Genomic DNA, 22,661 nt, shown 5'->3' on the forward strand with positions numbered 1-22,661 from the left:
TAAGTTCTCTCTCAGTTATACAAAAAGAAATTATTCTCCATTCAAGACTGAGCATTTCATTTTCTGGTATGTGGCATTGTAGGGCATGATGTATGATACCTAGTCATAGATTTGGGTTCCCTGGGTGCCCATCAATTGGGGAATAGCTGAATAAATTGTAGTATTTAAATGTAATGGAATACTAGTGTGCCATAAGAAATGAAGAAAGGGATGGTTTCAGAGAAACCTGGGAAGAGCTGTATGAACTGATGCAAAATGAAGTAAATAGGACCAGAACATTTTATATGTTAACTTTCTAAAGACAGATGACTGTGAAAGACTTTAGAATTCTGATCAATGCAATAACCAACCATGATGGCAGAGAACTGATGAGGAAGCATGCTACCACCATCTTAATAGAGATAATGGGCTGGATACAAAATGTTTTTTGGACATAGCCAATGTGGGAATTTGTTTTGCTTGACTGACGTGTATTTATCACAATTTTTCCCCCCTTTTTTTCAGTAGGGGATAGGAAGGTGGGAGGGGAAGTAAATGCTAATTAAAAATAATAATTTTTTTTAACACGAAGTATAGGTCCCCAGAAGGATCCTTATGGGTCATCCAAGTCCAATCCCTTCACATTACAGAAGAAAATAAGAACCTGCCCTTCTTTCTTTCCTAGTATCCAGAGTAGGACAATTGCTGTGGGTGGGGAGAGGCCTCTGGCCTTCTCCCATCCATAGCTGGGTAGCCAGAATTGGCATAAGGTCAGTCACATGAGTGACTGACCTTGTTGTTGCTGAGAGAGGTCCCACTAGTACCTGAGGCCAACTCTCCCTACTCAGGTCCACATGAAGTCATGAATTTGTATTAGAGATGGAATAGATCAGGCCCCGTGACCTGTGAACTGCAAAAGATTGAGAACCACTAGAGCTCCAAGAGCTAAAGTTGAGGCCAGAGTTTGTGACCGGCCAAGCCTGGCCAACCAACACAGTCTCAAGGAGCCAGGGCTCAGCCCAACTGACCTGAAGTTATGATAACTAGTCCTACTAAGAGGAGAAACTAACCAATTGGCTATGTTAAATTCAGAAGTGAACTTGGCTGAGCAAATGCATTGCAGAAACTGCACTATGTTTGAACTTACTCCCTCTACTGACCAATGTGGTATAGAAGAGACTGTGGCCTGGGTGTTGGGGGGGACTAGTCTTAACTCCTGTTCTTGCTCTATCTTCTTAGTAAATATTCCTTTATAAAATTAAAAAAAAAAAGGAAAAAGAAATTAGGTCCTGGAGAGTGACTTGTCAAGGTCATACAAGTATTGCAGTAAGTGACAAGAGCCAAGATCTGAACCCAGATCCTGACTCCAAATCTAGCACTCTTTCCCTGACTCTTCTGCTTGTTGTTCACACGTCTAAGAATCAAAGGCATCTATTTCTCTTTCAAGCAAGAAAGCAAAATGAGCACATTTAGTATTTACTATATATATTTTTAGGCAATTGGGGTTAAGTGACTTGCCCAGGGTCACACAGCTAGTAAGTGTCAAGTGTTTGGTCTGAGGCCGGATTTGAACTCAGGTCCTCCTGACTTCAGGGCTGGTGCTCTATCCACTGCGCCACCTAGCTGCCCCTTACGTTTACTATTTATAAACATCTACTTAATTTTCATCAAATTTGGGTGCTGCTTATCCACAGCATAGCAGAAAAACATTTATAAAAGTAATAAAATATAAATAAATGATAAATAAAAATATAAAAAGTAATAAAATAAGTCTATGTGGTATCTTGCAACAGATTTCCATTCATTCAAGCACCATGTTTTGGTGCTTCTGTAAATATCACACTTATCTATGCCAACCATAGCCAATGTTAAATGTCTGGGGCCATCAGGAAGAGACAATAACCCTCTCTCCTCTGTCTGACTCTCTCTAAAAGCCATTTCTCTGTCCCAAAACCTCTCTTTGTTAATTGAAATCAGCGTAAAAGTCCACGCACATTTCAGGTAATTTCTTAGCTCGGCATCTGATAAGCTCTTCTACTTTTCAATCCCAAATTACAATTTGGGGCTCTCATTTTTTGGGTATCTTTCCTCTGCATGATTCTCTTCCTTATTCAAGATTAGTTTCTGGAAAACTTACCTTAGTACATGACAGTGCAGTAAAATATCATTTGAACAGGTGCCTTTTTGATATGGACCACACTTTCCTGAAAACAGAGCTGAATCACTTGATATTGAATCCATAGATCCAAAATGAAAGTAAAGGAATTCAAAATGGATTTTTTAATGCCACCAGTAAAAAAAAAAAGTTACTTAATCCTGGTGCTTCCATGCTGCCAGCACTCTGACTAGGGGAGTAAATAAACACAGGCAATATAATCTCAGCTATATGCAAACTGCCTATGTGACCAGATTTAAAAAAAAAATCCTTAATTATTTTTATTTTTAAATCTGGAATTAGCAAAAGAACCTCAATGTGCAAAAGGGAACTAAAGTGAGCGATTTTCCTCAGTTATCTTACATATTAGTCATTGATAAAGAAAACAGGCAAAATCAAAATCCTGTTAAGGTATAATAAATCTTTCTAAGCAATTAAAATGCTACCTCGTATTTCAGCTAGGGTCAGTAATAAATAATTGAAAATACTCTATGAATGCTATTAAAATAGTACTTTGTTCAGTTGTTTTTTCAGTCATGTCCGACTCTTCATGACCCCATTTGAGATTTTCTTGGCAGATACTGGAGTGCTTTGCCATTTCCTTCTCCAGCTCATTTTACAGATGAGGAAACTGAAGCAAACAGAGTGAAGTGACTTGCCCAGGGTCACACAGCTACTAAGTGTGTGAGGCCAGATTTGAACTCAGGAAGATGTCTTCCTGACTCCAGGCCCAGCATTCTAGCTACTTTGTCACCTACCTGTCCCTGATAGTACTACTGTATGATAAAAGATGATATAAAGCCCATCCTCAAACTGTCTACAAACAGATGATATTCTAACAGTTTATAAATGAGGTTCTTTGTAATTTTAAACGCATTTTCCTGTACACTGTAGTATGGCTTCTTTCCAGCTTTAAGGCCAGTCCATTAAAGGCTGATTTATTTAACCTATAATGTAGCTTACATATAATGCTCCTACTATTCACACTTAATGTAGTAAGTTTCCCAAGGACTTCACACACAGAAATCTTGAAGTAATGAATTATCTCCACTTTACAAATGAGTAAACTGAGGCAGAAAGGCTCACTTAATCAAGTATTTAATGAACACTGTGTTCCAAACACTGATGATACAAATAAAAAAGCTGAAGCCGGCCCTGTCCCAAGTCACATGAGTAATAAGTCAGAGCCACACCTCAGTCTTCTGAAGTCCACTGACCTTTGTACAACAATATTAAGAATAACAGCACAAATAACCTAATCACGATTGAGTAATATTTCTACGGGAACATGTGTGCTAACACATTCCATTAGAATCTAAGCTCCTTGAGGCCAGGGATTGTTTTAGTCCTTGTACTTATAATCCCAGTGTCTTAACAGTGCTTGGTGCTAACTAGGTACTTAAGAAACGCCTGATTGATTTTAGCAGGATTGGGGGCATCCTGTGCCCAGCTGCTCCCATTTCCAACCTACTGTTGAGTGCTCAGAGGCATGGACAAAAATATTGCCAAATTTATATTTTGGCCAACTACCAGTACTTATTTTCAGACATGGCTATGTTGTAATGCTTACATTCTAGGCAAATAATGCCTTTAGAAAATGAAATTTCTTCTGTTATTAGCTATACCTTATAAAAGGGTTACTTACTTCACAAAAAAATGCAATGAAAGGGAATAAGCTATAAAACCAAAAATAGCTTAAAGTTTTACATAACTTGGAGCTTGAGACATTTCTAGTTTACTTTTGCAAAAGCAATGGAGTTTAGTGGAGAGTAGAGACCTGAGTTTCAAGTCCAGTTCTGCCATGAACTAGCTACGTGACTTCAGATAGGTCACTTCAACCCTCTGGGCCTCAGTTTCTTTATCTGTCAAATAAAGGGGTTGGACTAGATCAGGGTGGGAAATCTGTAGCCTTGAGGCCTCAAGTGGGGCCCTTTGACTGAATCCAAACTTCACAGAACAAATACCCTTAAAATCAAAAGGCTGCACCCAAGGCCACTAGAAGGTTATGTGTCTTTGAAGCTGCAGGTTTCCCACCCCTGGACTAGACAACCCCTAAGTTCCTTTTCCTAGCTTTGAAATTCTAGGATTTTGTACTAGACTCGTTTGGAAAAATAAAACCAAACTGTGGAAGTGGAAATGGAAGGACTTTTAGGCTTTTTATAGGCAAAAGCCTTTATAACTAAGTCATTTTTAAAGAAGCTTATCTTTCCAATGATTAGCCCTTTACTTCAAGATAATCTTTTAGTCTAATTTTATAAATGACAGAAACCAGTAGACTTCCTCTCAAAAGGCAGTATCACACTGACTCAACCATGAACCTTAAGTATAAAAAAATTAAGACCTTCTCCCCCCCAAGAAGACTCCTTTGTCCCTCTTACATTCAAGAATGCTTAAGAAAATTGTTACCCTACAATTCATCACAAATTCAAGACTTATTTCAAAATTAATTTGGGCTGAAATTGTTTCTGTCAAACACTGTACAATCTATACCATGAGGTATGTAATACCACTTCAAATTTCATCAAATTTTACCATGCCCATAATTGGAAATTTCGCATCAGTTACAGCTTCCTTCTTCTGGATGGGTCACTTCACTTTTTTTTTTCTGAGGGGGAGGCATGCCTACATTAAGAGTTTTCATTTAAAAGTGATAAAATATGTGTAGGGGCAAAGGGAAAGCTAGAGTTAGAAAGAGCAGGTTCTTTCTTCCCCTTTAGTAAGTGGTCTCATAATTACAAATGATCATCCAATCTTAACATCATGAGGCATCTGAGATGAATTCATTCAGAAAGCTCAACAATTGGGGCAGCTAGGTGGCACAGTGGATAGAGTACTGGCCCTGAAGTCAGGAGGACCTGAGTTCAAACCTGGCCTCAGACCAAACACTTGACACTTACTAGCTGTGTGACCTTGGGCAAGTCACTTAATCCCAACTGCCTAAAAAAAAAAAAAAAGGAAAAAAGAAAGCTCAACAACTCTGACAATGAGATATTAGCCTCAAGCTAAAACTCACTACCTCAGTTTATTCCACTTTCAGAGAATTGTTAACAGTGAGAAAGTTGTTCCACTTGTTGCACTTCCACCCACTGGTCCTGGCTTTAAAGAAATGAAGATGGCTAATATGTCTCCTCCCAGGTTTTCTCTTTTCCAGGCAAAAAAAAATAAGGGGAGATATCTTTTCTACATACAAGCTGCTTACATTGTCATAAAGTTTATGAAACTAGATTGATCAATTATCACCACTTTCTCATTTTCCCCCAAGAAGTAACTACGCCAGATGAAGTTATAAACCAAATTCTGATTTTACTACTTATAGAACTTCTGGAGAAAATGAAAGTTTGAAAATGTTTATGAGTTAATAATTATTTTACATTTATTTATAAGGTTAAGCTATATATGGCAGAACACAAAATGCTACTTTGTCTACAACTCTGTTTATAAAACTTTAGCTTCTACCTTTGGCCTAGTTAGAATCCATATAATGTTGCTCTTCTCATTATATATAAAATAGATTACTCTGGAAATTGGGTTCCACATAATAAAAATACAGCACATCAAATATGTAAAAAGGAACTGTGATTCTTCAACAAACCTGAAGAACACTATTACTTCAACCTGCAAAACATGTATTTGAAGGCTAGAAATCAGGGGTACTTAAAAACCAGCAACTAATGCAAAAGCCACCTCAAATGAACTATGCCCAGTATTTTAGTGTCAGGTTCTCCTAGTCTATCCCACAATTATATAAATTGTAAACAACCAAATTATGTCCTTAGATTTTCTCAAGAACCCCTAATTAGTTATCTGACAGAAAAGTATAGCCAAAATACACAGCATTAAAAATCATACTCCACACAATTTAATATTTCTATGATGACTCAATTGTAAAATGATTAAAAGTACAAAGTGGTTACTAATTCTGTAAGGCTTAGCAGGGGTCCAAAGAAATCTGCTTTTTTAATCATTAAAAGCCATTTTAAAAAATGACGCCTAACTTTTGTGAGAATTTTCCTTTAGTCTAAATTGGATTGGGGTTAGTATTGGCTACTGTAGATTCAATTTTCAGACAATTGGAATATAGCAACATTCTGGATTTAATATTACCTTTCCAATGATTTGGAAGACCCTTCAAGAATATCAAGTATCATCGTAGAGTAATGAAGACGAAAAACATTAGACTGAAATCTGTACTCACCCCCGTGGCATTCTCTGAATATTACTTAAAGAAATACTTATTAGATACATTTGCTTTTCTCACATAAGTAGAGTTCAGAATATGTTCCCTCTGTATATGTAAACATATGTTCTTTCAGTTTTCCGATTGCTTGGATCCTGAATAAAGGGCTTTACCACATATTCTTACTTCTCAAGTACAATGCAGTAGACTTACAGAATCATGAAATAATTCAAGTACAAGACTGTTACTAATTCTTTGGTGTCAGAGGGTCAAAGACTGTGTACTCCTTAACGTATCATGAAGGCTTGGCATTCTGTAAGCTTTTAGTGGCAATTCTGTATTCATCAGTAACAAGGAGGCAAAACCAACAAATATGTCAAATTTAAACTAACACATGACTGACTTTTGTAGTTCATCAAAGAACCAAAATACACTTAGCAGAATTGTCACCCTGAAGACTGGAAATATAACACAAGGTATGAATTTCAACTCTTACATAAAAGTCATAACTGCCTTCATTATAATAGAGCACCTGAGTGAAAATCTAAGACCTAAGAGATGGAATAAAAGTGAAAGTTTTTCACCAATATTACCAAACAGGTCAGTTCAAGTCACATGATAGTTCAAATCAGACAAGTTCAAGCCACTTTACAGCTTTGAATGTACAGCATTATAAATATTAGTTTTCTAGTATCTGAAAGGATGAAAACAACTCTGCATATTGGAACCAAAAAATCATTATCAGAAAGCCCGACTTTAAGAGTCATTAATCACAGCATGGTCAGCTTATGGACAAACATCATAGAATTACACTTTTGTTGAACTGTGCATTAAGCTGTGTGGGCTGGGCCACAACGGTGTCTCCTGGCCTGTCAGCTTGACCCCTGGGTCTGTTGTATGGGCTGAGCTGAGCAAGAAGGGGCCGCTTCTAAGCTCCTCAGCTGGTTCTCAGTGAGCATGAAGATGCTCCAGGGTTTCCTTGGACAGGGTGATTATATGCACCTGTTCAGTCGGTGAGGTTGCTATCTGGTTGTCCATCATATTGAGACTCTGGATGTGCTCCGTTTGGTCATGCTGAGCTGAAAGAATCAAACCCTGCAGGTGTTCTGGCTGCTGAGTGAGCACTGTAAGGTCAGCGGCTTGGTCTGCTGCCATGCTCTGGGTGCCTTCTGCTGTGACAATGCTGATTCCTTGACTATGGCTAGGCATGAAATTGATGTTATGGACTGAGTCTGTTACTAGGAGTTGAATTTCTTGCTCTCCAGAGGTGGAAAGCTGATACTGCTGGAGATGGAGAATATTCCGAACTTCCTCTGGGTTGCTGCTGCTGGGAGCATTAGGAGCTTCTGGAAAGGGTTTTTCTTTGCTATGGATTTTTAAGTGAGCCTTCAAGTTGTCTAAGCGTGCAAACTGCAAATTACACTCGGGGCAGGAAAAAGGCTTTTTGCCTGTGTGTAATATACAGTGTCTCCTCTTAGCACTGGAATCAGAGAAGGATTTCCCACATATGCCACAAGAATATGGCTTTTCTCCTCTGTAAAGAAAAATAAACACAAAATTTACATTTTAAAAAATGTTTCTCATAACTGAGTTTAAATTTTTAGGGTGGCAACATGCTGTAGCCCCAACAGTACTTGACTAGGAGGCAGGAGGCACTAGTTCTAATCTTGGCTCTGCCACTGTGTGACCTTGGACAACTCTCTTAACTTCTCTCAAGCTCCTCATTTCTAAAAAATAAGTACATTGGATGAGATCATCTCCTTACTGCTAAAATGTTACAGGAAATGTAACATCATGTCCTTAATTCATAGAGAAAATCCATGTGTTTATATAACTGCACAAATATGATTAATGTTACTATAACAAAAAAGCATTCAAACAATCCCCAAATGTGTATGTTTAAAAAATGACTGTGATCCAGTCTAAGACTAATTGGAATGAATAAAAATATTCTATGCGTCCTTAATTTTTTTATTGTAGATTTAAGTTTTGAACTAATTGTCAGTATTTCTGCAAACAAAATTTAGGATTTCATTGTGGAAAAGAGAGAACATGATATTAAAATGCTTGATGAAAAATTCTATTGGAGTAATATTTTCAGGAGAAAGCTTTTATATATGAAAAATATCTGAAAAACCATACCGATGTATTCTGATGTGTGTCTGAAGAGAACTTTTTGCAGTAAAAGACTTGCCACAGATTTCACAAGTAAATGGCTTTTCACCTTTAAGAAAAAAGAGAGAGAAATATTGTGAAAAACACTTATAGCCCAAGCAACTTTATTATCAAGAATAAAAAGATTTTGCAAAAGGCAAACAAACTTCAAAAAGCATTCATGAAAAACATTCATTAAGTATTGTAGGTGCTACGGAGGATACAAGACAATTACAACATAGAGATAGGATTCCTGCCCATGAAATTATTAGTTGAAGAGACTAATATGTACATGACAACTCATGACAATATACAGTGTCCCAAAAGTCTTACTGTAGTTAAGTTTAATAGCTTAAAGCTGTAGAATATAACTGATTCTATTTCCAGATCTCTCTTTTCACACTTAATTACAAGTAGGAAAAATACTTTTCCCCTTGTCAGAGTGTTTTTATTAATGGCCACAGCACTGAATATTTGAAAGCAGTAAAATCTAAGCAGGGATAATCTTGAATCTACAATGTCATGCCTAACACTTGAACAAATTCTGGAAATATTTACTCACTTGTATTATCAAAAGGGTCATTTGTTATTTCTTCTGCTTTGGAAGACAAAAAGTTAATCCTATTTCATATGGCCTTTGTTAATACTGGCAATGTATTCCCCCCCCCCCAGTTTTATTAAGTAAATTTTCATTGATATGTTTTGTTTTTATATCACCTATATTTTCCAATGTATATCCTTCTCCTCCCCGCTCCCAGAGAGCCATCCTATATAACAAAGAAAAAAAAAAGCAGCTCAGTAAAACTATCATGTTCAAAGAGTCTGACATCATATGCAGCCTTCATTCAGTCTTCCACCCACACAAAAAAGGTAGGGGTAGAGAGAGAAAGTACCTTCTTATTTCTCTTCTTTGGGGCTAAACTTGGTCATCAAAGTTTCATCACATTCAGTTTCAATTGTTTTGTTGCTGTGTTTTGTTACTGTCATCATTGTTCATAATGCTTTCCTGGTTCTGCTTACTTTTATTTTGTATTCATTCATATGTCTTCCCATATTTATCTATATTTTGATCATGTAGCAATATTTGGTAACATTCACATACATAACTTGTTTAGCTATTACCAGACTCATGTTCACCTACTCTGTTTTCAATTCTTTGCTATTACAAAAAGTGCTGCTGTAAATATTCTGGTGCTTAGGAGGTCTTTCTTTGATTTGCTGACCTCCTTTAGGCCTAGAAGTAGCTCCGAGTCAAAGGGTATGGACATTTTAGTCACTTAATTTGCATAATTCCAAACTGCTTTCCAGAATGGCTAGAACAGTTTGCAGTTCAACCAACATTACATTAGTGTTTCTGTCTCTCCATATCCCCTCCAACATAGGCTATTCCCACCTTTTGTCATCTTTGGTAATCTGGAACAAACTAGATAAGGGAGAATCAGAAATAATGGAAATCAACAATCCAATGATCAAAAACCTGGAAACATAAACTACTTAGGGAAAAAAACCCTAATTATTAAAAAGAAAGGCTCTACATATTTATATATATATATATATATATGTATATATATATATGTATATATGTGTGTATATATATATATATACACCAAAATTTTCATAGTAACATGTTTTGTGCTAGCAAAGAATTGGAAACAAAGTAGATGCTCATCAACTGGGAAATGGCTAAACACATTTTGAAACATGAATGTAATGGAAGATTACTATGTTGTAAAAAATTATGAATCTGATGACTACGGAACAGCAAAGGCTTATACTAATTGATGCAAAGTTGAAGTAAGCAGAGCCAGGAAAGCAATATACATGATGACTACAGCAATGTAAACGAAAGAACCACCACCATGAAACAATAAAAATTAATGCTGCAGAATTCCCAAGAACAAGATTGGCTTCAAAAAAGAGTTATGAGAAGATACCTCTCCCCATACTCATTTGTATAGTAGAAAGGGAGTGGGTCACACAGGTATTTAACACTGTATATAATATCATAATTTTTCAATGTATTGATCAGTTTTGCTGAATATTCTCTTTTTCCTCTTTTAAAAATCTATGTATTATAAGAGATGACTGGGGGGAAGGGGAACAAAAACAGGAAAATTAGGGTATATAAAACAAAATGTAGCCAAGCAAAATTTATTTTAAAAGAAAGAAAAATGGACTGGCTTCATCAAGCTATTTTAATAATACTGATTTTTAAAAAATTGAGTTCCAAATTCTCTCCCTCCTTCCCCCCTCCCCAATCTATTTAAAAAACAAACAGCAACAAAAATGGGGAAAAAACAACTCTCAGTGTCATTTAGAATACTGCTTAATCTTGCTGGTGGCATAAGGTGGCAAAGTAAGATTGACTGTTGACCAAAACTAAAATCTAAATTTTTAGACAAGAATGGCATCACCAGGGAGGGGAAAATCTTTTCAATTATCTATCAAGTACCTACAGTGTGCAAAATACTGCACTAGATACTTGGGGGTGATGTGGGGGAAAGGGGATAATAAATAGCACATACAATATCCACCCTCACAGAGCTTATACTCTAGCAGGAATTATTAGTACCAGTGCATACACTGCATTAAACAAAGACTTTCCCAGACCTTTAAGAATTTTGATCTTAAGGAAACAATTCTAATGTTTCCTTAATTATCCATAGAATTACAAAATTTAAGTAGTTGCAAATAAAATATTTGGGATAAAATAGTTAACACTTTAACATACATTAAACATAATTTCAGTCAAGGTGAAGAGCAGGGACAACTGGCTAATCTTCCTTTTCAATACATTTCTGTGGTTTTGCATGGTTTCACATGTATAGTTGATATACTACTTGTCTTCTCAATGGGTGGGGAAGGGCAAGAGGGAGGGAAATAATTTGGAAATCAAAACTTTAAAAAAACAAAAAAGGCTAAAAATAAATAAATATTACATTAAAAAAAATACATTTCTGTGAAGGTTCAAGCTAAACATTTTTCCATGTAGTCCAGGCAGAGGAGGTTTTCCCTAATTAAATCTGCATTATCCACTCATTACTCCCTTGGTTCATACTAGGGTCCTGAACCTTTCTCTGTTCAGTTTCACAGGGCCAGAACTGAACGTCAGATGGGGCTACCCACGATTTCTAGTCTCCCTACCCCTAGGCCCTGAGATTGAATTCTTTCTCAGTTTCTTAAATACAGAAAGCAATCATCCTCTTCCCTTAGTCCATTCATATGGTTTGTACCATACTTTTAAGTATTTAAAAATTCTATTCAGTTTTTGAGATATATTCTTCTTTCCTACATGTGTTTTATCTAGTCAAATCAACCTGGATGCAAATATGTGAGAAGAGAAATCTTCTATTACACAATGGAACTAGAAGAGGAAAAATGTTCAGAATACAAGAAAACTGGCTGGTTTTTTTTTTCTCTTCAGTGGCTGAGAGCTAATTGCACTCACTTGAGTCATGTAGTAAGGAATGTCCTTTAGATGGTGCTTTCTTGTTAGGAAGAAAAAAGAGACATATGAAAACCAAATTCTTCTACTCTATGTAAAATCATGAAGGATTTCCCTACACCATAATATACAGAATGCACTGAATATATTTGTTTCAGAAAACAGAGCTAAATAATGATACTGCTCTGAATTCATCGATGTGTGAATTAACAAGCAATTTCTGGGCAACTACTTTGTGCATAACACTGTACTAGGTGATAAGGGGTTGTAAATGAACCCAGATCCTTAGTCTTCAGTTTACATTTCTGCTGGAAAGAGAAGATACACACAGGAACAGCTAAGTAATAACACAAGAAAGTGTATGACAAAATCAAAATGTGTGGTGTAGACAACAGATACTACAGGGAAGAAAGATCAAAATGAGCTGAAAATATTTGAATAAGAAGAAAAACTTGACATCGGGAATAAGCATGAAGTCTGGAAGATAGTAAAAGAGAACAGAAGGAATCATATGGGAAGTGACAACCAATCAACATGTGTTTATAAAGTGCCTATTATGTGCCAGTCACTATACTAAGCACTGGGGATACTAGTACCAAGCATGAAACACAATCCTTACTCAAAATAAGCATATATTTCAATGGAAGTAAGTATATGTAAAAAGTACATATAGCATAAATATAAAGTTAATAAAAATAAATACTAAGTAACTAAATAAAAGGCAGTTTGGGAGGCAAGATGGTAGGTTGGGGGCAGGAGGCAGAAATCAGGAAAGGTTTCATGCAGAAGATGCTGCCTAAGCTCTGTCTTAAGGAAAGAGAAGGTTCTATGAGGTGGAGGAAAGGACAGAGTGGATTTTAAACATGGAGGGCAGCCAGTGCAAATGCATGAAGATGGGAGATGGAGTGTTGTGAGGAGAAAGAGAAAGTCAGTTGGGCTGCACTGCAGCGTGGGAAGATGACGAATGGCTAATGAGGCTTGAAAGACAGGTTAGGGCCAGGTTGTATAATGCTTTAAAAGCTAAACAGGAATTTATATTTTATCTGAGATAAAAGGAAGCCATTGGAACTTAGTGAATAGGGGAAATCACACGATTAGATTTTTTTTTTTTTTGCTTTTTTGATGAGGCAATCGGGGTTAAGTGACTTGCCCAGGGTCACACTGCTAGTAAGTGTCATGTGTCTGAGTCCGCATTTGAACTCAGGTCCTCCTGACTCTAGGGCCAGGGCTCTATCCACGGTGCCACCCAGCTGCCCCAATCGGATCTATTCTTAAGAAAATTATTTTGGCAGCAGTATATGGAACAAACCAGAGTAGGGAGAGGCTTGAAGTGGGAGGATCAATTAGGAGACAGTGTCATAATCACGGTGAGAACAGATGAGGGCCTGAAGTAGGTAGCAGACAGATGCATGAGTACAGAGAAAGAGTTGTATTCAAGAAATGTTATGATGGCAGAAATGGCAACATTTAACAACTGATTGGATATGTGGGGAGAGGGAGAATGAAGTGTCCAAGATAATGCCAAGATTATGAACCTGACACACTGGAGTGATAGCAGTGCCTGTGACAGAAATAAGGAAGTTTGGAAGAGGAGAGATTTTAGGCAAAAAGATGAGTTAATTTTCAGATAATGAATATAGTGAAATAAAGGTGGATGGAGAGGCTGAAGTCAGATTATAAACATGCAAATAGTATATAAGCACTTAAAAAGAGAAGTGGTAACCATTAGAAGCCAGAAAAAGTTCAACAAGAACATGGTACGCCAAACAATAATCAACTGATGGAATTGGGAATGTTAAGCATGGAGAAGAGAAAACTCAGAGGACAAATGATAGTTATGGTACAATGAAAAGGGTGCCAACTTTGGAAAAGATTAACATGGTACTGTTTATACTGGTTCTGCTACTTTATGTATAAACATGGGAAAATCACTGAGCTTTTTTGGGCCAGTTTTCTCATCTGTAAAATCAGGGGAGGACCAGATGATGCTTAAGATCTCTGTCAGCTCTAGATATGTGATCCTATGGTCTATTATCCCAAATAATATTTGAAGGTCTGTCAGGTGGAAAAAGGATATATTTGTTCTGTGTGGCCTTAGAAGGGAGAACCAGGTGCCATGGGTCAAAGCTGCAGAGATAGGTTTACGTTTTATACAAACAGTCACTCATTAAGTAGGTTGTATAGGGAATTCTTGTTCAGGTCTTAGTTATATTCACCAACTCTTCAGGTCACTTTCGACTCAGATTCTGAGAATTCTATGCTACATCTGGACTTTATCCTGTGAGGAATGGGGAGCCACTGGCAGTTTATTTTTATTTTTTTTTTAACAAGGGAGTGACATAACAAATGACATATAGCACTAAATTTTCACTTAATTCATAACTCTGGGATTACCTCTCCATCTCCATCTTATAGACTAATAAAATGAGGCTCAGAGAGGATGGATTGGTTGCACCTAGGGTGACAGTTTATAAAACATTAGAACTGGCAAGGAACTTGGAGATCATCTAGTCCAAACTCATCATTTTAAAGATAATGAAACTGAAGGGGATCCAGAGAACTGACTTGCTCAAAGTCATATGAGTGTTTGAGCTAGGATTAAGACCTCGCTAAGACCAGTGAGCCCTACCATACCATCCCATACCATAACCTACCCCGCCCCCCCCCCCCCCCCCCCCCCCCCCACCCCCCCCCAACCCACACCCCCCCCCCCCCCCCCCCCCAAAAAACAACAACTCAGTGTCTTCTAAAGACCATATGATGTCAGTATCTGGCATGGACCAGAGAGTAAAAGGCTGTAAGCAGAATTCAAGTCAGGAGGCTGCTATAGTAGTACAAGTTTGAGATGAGGTAGGTCTGTACTAGAGTTGCAGCAGTAGGAATAGAGAAAGGATGGAGACATGAGGCATTTTCAAAGGTTCAATAGGACTTGGGATCAAATTAAGATACCAAATCTGTTTGTTATTTTTTTTTAAAAGGTCAGTCAGTGGCAATAATAAAAACTTTTCAGATTTAAACTGACTACAAAAATTCACTATTAGAAATGAGCGATATCCCAAACTGAGAACATTTTCTATTAGAAATCCGATATCAATACATCAGTTACCCTGCCCCAAAAGTTTTTGTGAATTACTTTGCTTACCTTAACATAAAAGGTTTTGAGTTTTCTTTATCACTCCTATCGCCTTTTGCTGCCCAAAGCTGACTTTTCTGGAGGTGGTAGTGCTCAACTATTGAGTAACAAGTTGTTTCTAGGGGGAAAAATTATTTGAGCGATTCTTACTGCCTAAGCTAACTTTGAGAGACATTTGTATTTTCCCTCTTCTCTCCCAATTCCTTTTGTAACAACGTCAAATGTGGAAAGTACTCTACATAGGACAATGACTTGGCTGTGATTTGTACTATCTTGTGGCCTTTAGGCCTCCATTAAAGTCCTATTTTTAACATCTCATCCAGGTGTTAAGACGACTTGACCACGGGCCTCTGAAAGGCTGTAGAGCAGAGAACAAGTTCTGGCAGGTCTTATGTGGCTGAACAGATGCTGAACGTGTGCCTTTGAAGAAGGACTTTGAACATGCCTATCTGCTACCTAAGAACCAGCTTAACCAGATTTAAAAGTGCTCATCTACCACATGGCTGGCCATGAGGTGATGAATTTTTTTTGACTATGAGAAATCACAAAGACCATCTACTAAGAGTCACTTTTCTGGATGAAGGGAGTTATAATCTGTCAGTAGTGGAGTACCCAAACAGATAAAATCACAAATCCATAAAAGAAGTAGTCTAAACTCAATACATATATTAAAACAAACTATTCAATGAAAATGATGATTAAAGTAAATATATTCTTAGGGGACTACTAATTTTACAGAAAACCTTACATTAAAACAAACAAAAACCTCACCCTTTTCTATAGACAGATGTTGCCAGAATTTTGGAAGTTTGTCAAGGCTGGATGTTTGAACCTGTAAGCTCCATAGTATAGGTATTATGCCTATTTTAGGGATGGGGAAACTGAGGATTAACAAGTCTAAGTGGTTTGTCCCTGGTCAGACTACATCAAAGGAAAGATTTGAACCTAAGTCGTCTTGACTCCAAGTCCAGAGCCCTATCCACTAGACAAGGCTGATGATCTACTCCAACAAAACACATCATATGTTCATATTACCTGTGTGTGTTCTCAGATGTTTCTTTAACTGAGATACATCCATGAATTTGCGATGACAGTGGTTACATTCCGGTAACGAATGGCCTTGTCGCAATAATAAAAAAAGTGTCAGTGCATGTATGTTTCCCCTGTATTTCTTCAGTGATCTGTGTTAAAGCACTTCCCTGCAAAATAACCACTTTAATATAATACTTTAACAAAACAATGGTTTTCATTGATTATTTCTGCAATAATTTCTATTTATCTTCACACTTTATTTCAGTTAAATCATGCTGAGTCCACTAATGTTCCAAGCTGAGATGCCCTTTACTCTGCCTTAAATAAACTTCCTCCACCTTTCCTCTCTGAAATCTGGAAGGGGCCTAAACCAATGATCTCTTCATTCTCAACCAACCCTTTGCTTTCTCTGCTGTTGGCAGATGAGTGTAGGTGGGAAATAAGAAACAAATAAATCAAGGACAGAAACAATAAGAGCTCAGAGCTACAGGGGACTCCTTTGGAAGTTACTGTTTGTCTGCCTCTGCCCTATGATCCAGATAATATGTTTCGGAGAAAAGAGACAAGCTAGACCAAGTCGACTAAGGCCTAAGTAGTGAACGAGTTTGTGGTACCCCTTAAAGCTGGAAGCAGGTAAAAATGTAGAAGAGGAATAGTATAGCATACTACAGTACAGAATCCTAATATTATGGGAGCTAACTCAGATTTCTTTGGAAACAAATACCAATTCTATTTTATTATTTACTTAGTTCTGTTTTAGATACCAGAGCTGTGTTGTTTTTCCTCATTTCACCAATCCAGACTTCTCCCCAAATCCTTGTACCTGTATGGACTCGGTAATGACTCTTCAGCTGTCTTTTCTGGCTGAAATACTTTCCACACTGATCACAGGTAAAAGACTTCTGTCCTGGGTAGGGGTGGGAGGGGAGGGAAAGAAGTAAGGGAAAAGGGAGGGAGGTTAAAAAAAAAAAAAAAAGAGGAAAATTAACTTTGTCAAAGCAAAAAATTCAGGAAGGAAAACGAAAATATACACTCTCACCACTGGGGAAAGCCCATTTCATCTAACAGGGAAAGTGATTTTCAATTACACCATTATCATGCTCAATGTCAGGCAGAATTTATGGAGGCTTAAAACTGAAAACTTTTTTTTGGGTAAAGCTTGGGGTTCGAAAATCTAGGTAGTTTTAATCCTAACTAAAGAAATGGATGGCTTTTTGGCATCAGTTTGATTTGCCCTGAGTACAGTTAGTTACCTGTGTGTAGGCTCATGTGCTCCAGTAGAGAATGCTTTGTAGTTAAAGCCTTACTGCAAACAGTACAGGTATATGGCCGTTCCCCCGTGTGCATCCTTGTGTGAACTTGCAATGAGTGCTTTTGGGCAAAACCTTTTCCACACTCATTACATTTGAAAGGTCGTTCCCCTAGAGCAAGTCCAAAAATAGGAGAATGTAAAAAATTAAATCCAAACACGTATTTAAGTATCCACCAGGCACAAGACACCCTGCTAAGCACTGGGAATACAAAAATGGGGGAAAAAATAAAACAAAAGAAAAAACACCCAGACCAAGCCTCAGGGAGCTTACTATAGCAGGTAGATAAAAGTATACTAACTATATAACTAACAAGTATACTAACTATAAAAGACTGGAAGGGCCAGGAGATGTCAAACAGAGTTATGAGAAGCAGAAGGAAGGAGAGACCACTTGTAGCTGAAGGCTCTGGGAAGGTATGAGGGAGAGAGCACCTCTGAGGGGCTTGAAGGACAAGAACAGCAATTGTCAAAGAAGGGGTGAGGAGCATTTAATGGGGATGAGGAGGTAGCATTGTAGTGGAAAGATTGCTCAATTTGGAGCTATTATGTTATGAAATGAAGAATAGTGAGAAGAAAAAGTAAGATGAGTAAGCAGCTAGTAACACAGTAGGCTTGCACATATGAGTGTGCAAGGTGAACAAATGCAGAGTGGAATAGAACCAGAAACCACTTTTCCTAATGATGAAAATAACGTAAAAAAAAAACAATTTTGAAGGACTTCAAAACTTTGATCAACACAGGGGCCAATTATGCTGTCGAAAGGGAAGAGGGTTCATTAAGAGATGCAGTTATAAGTACTTGGATCTCAAAGGTCCTATCCTTCTTCGATACTAAGTGATAATTGAAGCTATGGAAATTGATGAAATTGTTGAGGGAGAGAATACATATGGAGATGAGGGCTTAGTATACAGCCTTCAGAGAAGCCCACACTTGGAAAACAGAAAGAAGACAAGAGACGAGTAATAGAAACTAAGATAATCTATCATGATAGAATATGGGAAAAAACTATCAGGGGTAGGGCGATTAGTAGGATTAAAATAGTGCAGAAAGGTCGAGGAGGATGGGGACTAAGAAATGTTTACTGGAGCTCACTGGTTATCTTTGTCAGAACACTTTATAGGTGGGACTGAGGAATGAGTGGGTGATAATGTGGTAGAAGAAGTAAATAAAAACTTTTTTCCTAGAGCTTAGCAGTGAAGGGGAAGAGATAGATGGTGGTAACTTGAATGATTGGCAGGGTCAAACAACAAAATTCAACAAAAAATGTATTACGTGCCTAACATACATAAGGTATTATGCCCTCGAGAAGCCTATATCTTACTGAAGATCAAAGGATGAATCTTTTAGAATACAGAGACCTAAGCATGTACACACACGCCTATGCAAGGGAAGGTATCAGAGAGAGTGCAGGTGTCAGACAGGATGACTGATACAACACAGTCCCAGAGTTAGCATTCAACACGAAGGGGTTAGCTTTGGCAAAAACAAAGTTTCTCACATTCTCAATTAATCAGTCAAAATTTCAACATACCAAGAAAGCATTATACCTGTATGACTTCTCTGATGGATTGCTAAAAAGTGATTGTACTTAAACACCTTGCCACACTCTTTACAGCGAGCCTCAGAACCAGGGCGTTTTCTTCTTCCAGATACTCTCTTGGCTGAACACTGATCATCTTCATCCCCAACAAGTTTATAATCTTTGAGTTTAACAGATCTTTGAATTCTGCGCTTGCTGTAGCGACTCTGACTGCCCTGTACATCCTGGGACTTAGGATCACAGTTCTCATCTTCTTCTGTTGGCATTTCCACAGTGCCTGACCCACAAGCATGCTCAGATTCTTCCACTTCTCTTACTGGGATCTGTACATTTGTTATACTATTGCTTCCTTCTACTGTTTTTGCCATAGAGTTTTGTTTATTTTGAACAGAATTATTCTCTCTGAGCTGGTTGTCTTCAAGTGAAGCCATTTCTGGTTTTACCACTTGCAAATTTTTGACTTTTCTTGGTCTCCCTCGTTTTCGCTTTGGAGGATCATCATTTTTCTTATTAGAAATAACAACTACTGGAGCTCCACCAGTAGCCAAAGAGGTTGGGTTTGTTGAGCTATGATTGCTTTGATAGTCAGTGTAAGCATTTACTAAGTCATACACTTTTAAAAATTGAGCAGTAGCCAATATTTGTTCTGTACTTTTTTCACTAGCATGAAGATAACCTGTATAGATGAATTCCAGCAGTATACCAAATGTGTCTGCTAACATACCTTCCAGCATATAAATTGACTGGCCTATCTCCCCTTCTTCTGCAAACATCATTGAGAAATACTCACTACTGGCAGCCAGTAAAGCTTTGTGGGCCCGGAAATGTACGTTTTCCACTATTAGAGTTATATCACAGAGAAAGCCTCTTTTCCTTTGTTCCTCAAAGTTAGCCAGAATGGTACCACTGTGAGCCTCCGAATGTACAATGAGCTTCTCAGAAGACACTGGAGTTTCTTCTGCCATCTTTGTTCCAAGCCAAAAAAGGTCTAAACCTATAGAAAGAAAAAGATACTTTAAAAATAAAATATAGGCTTTGGAAAATTTCCCAGAAGGCAAAAATGAAATGGTCATATTTTCTCTGTACGACAGCATGAAGCAAGACTATGTAAACATGCAAATCTGTGATTGTTACCCTGAGAAATTTCTAGGGTGAAAACTTCTTCCATTAATGAAGATTACAACTGGGTTTACATAGACCAAGTTTAGCCCTGGGGACTTCTCAAAAATCATCTCTCTGGCTCAATTGGCCCCAATATGGTGTTTCTTCTGGGAATCCCACAATATAGCTTAATGTAAGTCTTTACTGATGTAGGTAAAAGGGACTCCTGTTCTATGCAACAGTTCAATGTAACAAAGCAAAATGAAAACAGAATAGACTTTATTTTACCCCAAACAAAGAATGCAAAAACTCAAAGGTGCTCATAAATAACCAATACAATTTTTTTCTCAAACAAACCTTGACATTCTGGTGACAGACACCAAGTCTCCAGTCTTATATTACTACCCTAACAATCTGGATTCCTGTGGAAGGGAAATGAACATGATGTTTCTAAAGAGGCTCCCTAACTCCTAAATGTCAGAATGAGTATCACCATAGCAGGAAAATCCTAGGAAATTACCTGAGGCTCACAGAAGTGATTAGCTCAGGGTTATATGTGTAGTAAATGTCAGAAGTGGTATTTGATCCCAGGTGATCTTGGCTCTAAACTCAATACTCTTAACTCCTGAGACGTAGTTCATAGCACAGTGGATGGAAAACTGGATTTGAAATCAGGAGGCTTGAGTTAAAATGTTTTTGCAGATTCTTATTTAGCAACATAGTTACTGACAAATCATAACTTCCTAATCTTAGTTTCTACACGTGTCAAATAGGGATAACATTTATTATCTACCTCATAGGGTTGTTGTAAGGAAAGTACTTTTCGAACTAAACATTTCATCCAAGATGCAAGACTAAACATTTTTAAAAAGCATTAACATTTCATTTTAAAATGTCTATCTGTAAAGAACACCAAAAGTCAGAAGACAGTGTCCTGTTCTAGTCCTGGCTCTGACGTTAACTCAGCTGAGCAACTCTGGGTAAATCATTTAATCTGTGTGCTTCAGTTTCCTTAGTAAAATTACAGGGGTGAATAAGATAACTTCATTTTCTCTTCTAGCTCTATCAATCATTAGAATAAAGGTTATATAACTCTGGTTTTTCAGTTCCCTAGTATAAGCATTACAATCATCCTGTTTGTAGGATAACAGTCTGGTAGAGCATGGATAAGGAGCTCAAAAAGTACACAATTTCACTTTAAAAACAAATGTAAGGTCACAAGAGGTCACAGAGCCAGTGTTCAGTCAGAGGCAGAATCTGAATTCAGGTCTTTCTTTTTACACAGATGAATTGGGGAACATAATATAATATAAAGAGCTGGAGATGACTTTAAAGAACATCTAGTCCAAGGGTTCTTAACCTTTTTTTTGGTATTATGGACTCCTTTGGCAGTCTGATATGCCATAGGATTCCCTTTCAAGAATGTTATCTCAATATCTCAGAATCTCAAAATATTTGTTAAATGCATAAAATAAAATACATAAGATTACAAAGAATGCCAATTATAGTGGAAAACAGTTATTAATTTTTTTTAAAGTTCAGGGACCTCGGGTTAAAAACAGTACAACTCCGTAATTTTACAGTTGAAAATGACAAGGTGGTTGGTACTGCGGAAAGAGCCTGACCCAGCAGTCAGGAGTCTTGGGTTCAAACGCTACTTTAGTGCCTGTGTGATCTCCCTTAATCTCGGCCTCAATTTTCTTCATCAATAAAACGAGATGGCCTTATGTCCCTTGAAACTTGGGCTAAATGAGTAACCCCAAGAACGTATCTGAGTACCTGATGGTGGTGCCTGGTACTTTATACAAACAACCAGGGATTTCCATTAACCACAAGACTCAGAAAAATGGGGGTGGGAGGGGAGAGAGAGGGGGTCAGGCTGACGTCACCCGCGCTGGGCCCCGCTCACTGACAGCTTCTAAGCCCCGGGCGCAGGTGTCGGTCGCCAGAAGGGCCGGCAGGGGCTCAGGGGCCGGAGGACGAGGAGGCGGAAGCGGCCGAGGTGAGCAGGTTACCTTGGCTGGGGCAGCGGGGCTCCCGCGGATCACCCGGACGAGGCCCGAGGCCGGGGTCGGGGCCGTTGCCTCCCCGAGAATGAGGAGGGGAAAGCTAGTCCAGCCGGGGCCCGCCCCTCCCCGCCCCGCAGCGGGGACCCCGGCCAAAGGGCAGCCAGGACAGGCCCCGACTCCGGGGTACCCCCAGCTTCAAGTTCTCCGCCTCCCCAACAGCCGCTCAGCCGGCCAGAGAACCAGCGTCCCGGCTTCACAACCCCGGAAGTGGCGGCGCCTCCCTCCTTCCCTCCCTCCCTTGAGCGTGCGTGCGTCCTGACGCTCCCAGCGCGAACACGTGGCCCACCCCCACTGGAAAAGGCCTGTAGTCTCCCGAGGCTGGCTCTGGCTCCGAGACGGGCGGGGCCGGCATCGGGAGCGCGCTCCGGGCTCCCAGGGCGCACGCGCGCAGAGCCCCTCGAAAACCCATTGGGCGTGTTAAGGACACTTACCCAAACTGGAGACCCGTAAGCTAGCTAATTGAGTGTCATGTGGTCACTCTGGAGTGACAGGAATCCTTAGAGATCATCATAGACTTGGGGGTAGGGAGGGACTGGACCTGTGATTTCATTAATCTAAGGTCCT

The 22,661-nt window shown here is 38.5% G+C and overlaps 1 protein-coding gene across 5 annotated transcripts; it reads right to left on the reverse strand.

The window, feature by feature from the left end:
* Positions 1–5,467: 5,467 nt before the first annotated feature.
* ZBTB24 (zinc finger and BTB domain containing 24) lies at positions 5,468–22,283 on the reverse strand. 5 transcript variants are annotated; one of them, XM_027855643.1, is made up of 9 exons: positions 22,044–22,281; positions 18,935–19,921; positions 17,329–17,496; positions 16,899–16,982; positions 16,079–16,162; positions 15,053–15,161; positions 9,183–9,232; positions 8,454–8,535; positions 5,468–7,845 (listed from the first exon to the last, which is right to left on the reverse strand). In XM_027855643.1, exons 2-9 carry the CDS (start codon positions 19,890–19,892, stop codon positions 7,260–7,262), a joined length of 2,121 nt encoding a protein of 706 aa, XP_027711444.1. In that variant the 5' UTR covers positions 19,893–19,921; positions 22,044–22,281; the 3' UTR covers positions 5,468–7,259. The 5 variants fall into 5 exon arrangements, with proteins under 5 accessions (XP_027711444.1, XP_027711452.1, XP_027711457.1 ...); XM_027855651.1 differs by lacking the exon at positions 22,044–22,281 and adding an exon at positions 21,808–21,860; XM_027855656.1 differs by lacking the exons at positions 9,183–9,232; positions 15,053–15,161 and having other exon boundaries at positions 22,044–22,279.
* Between the last annotated feature and the right edge of the window lie 378 nt (positions 22,284–22,661).

Source organism: Vombatus ursinus, unplaced genomic scaffold, assembly GCF_900497805.2.
Source record: "Vombatus ursinus unplaced genomic scaffold, bare-nosed wombat genome assembly UNPS02000582.1, whole genome shotgun sequence".
In the NCBI taxonomy this organism is placed as follows: Eukaryota; Metazoa; Chordata; class Mammalia; order Diprotodontia; family Vombatidae; genus Vombatus; species Vombatus ursinus.

Bases quoted from the DNA above. Each gene is read 5' to 3' on its own strand.
- ZBTB24 (XM_027855643.1), bottom strand. From the start codon at position 19,892: ATGGCAGAAGAAACTCCAGTGTCTTCTGAGAAGCTCATTGTACATTCG. The intron at 16,163-16,898 runs GTACAAGGATTT...TATTGCGACAAG, and splicing joins TCATTACCGAGTCCATACAG to GCCATTCGTTACCGGAATGT. The intron at 9,233-15,052 runs GTAAGCAAAGTA...TTTGTTATATAG, and splicing joins TCAAAACCTTTTATGTTAAG to GATGGCTCTCTGGGAGCGGG.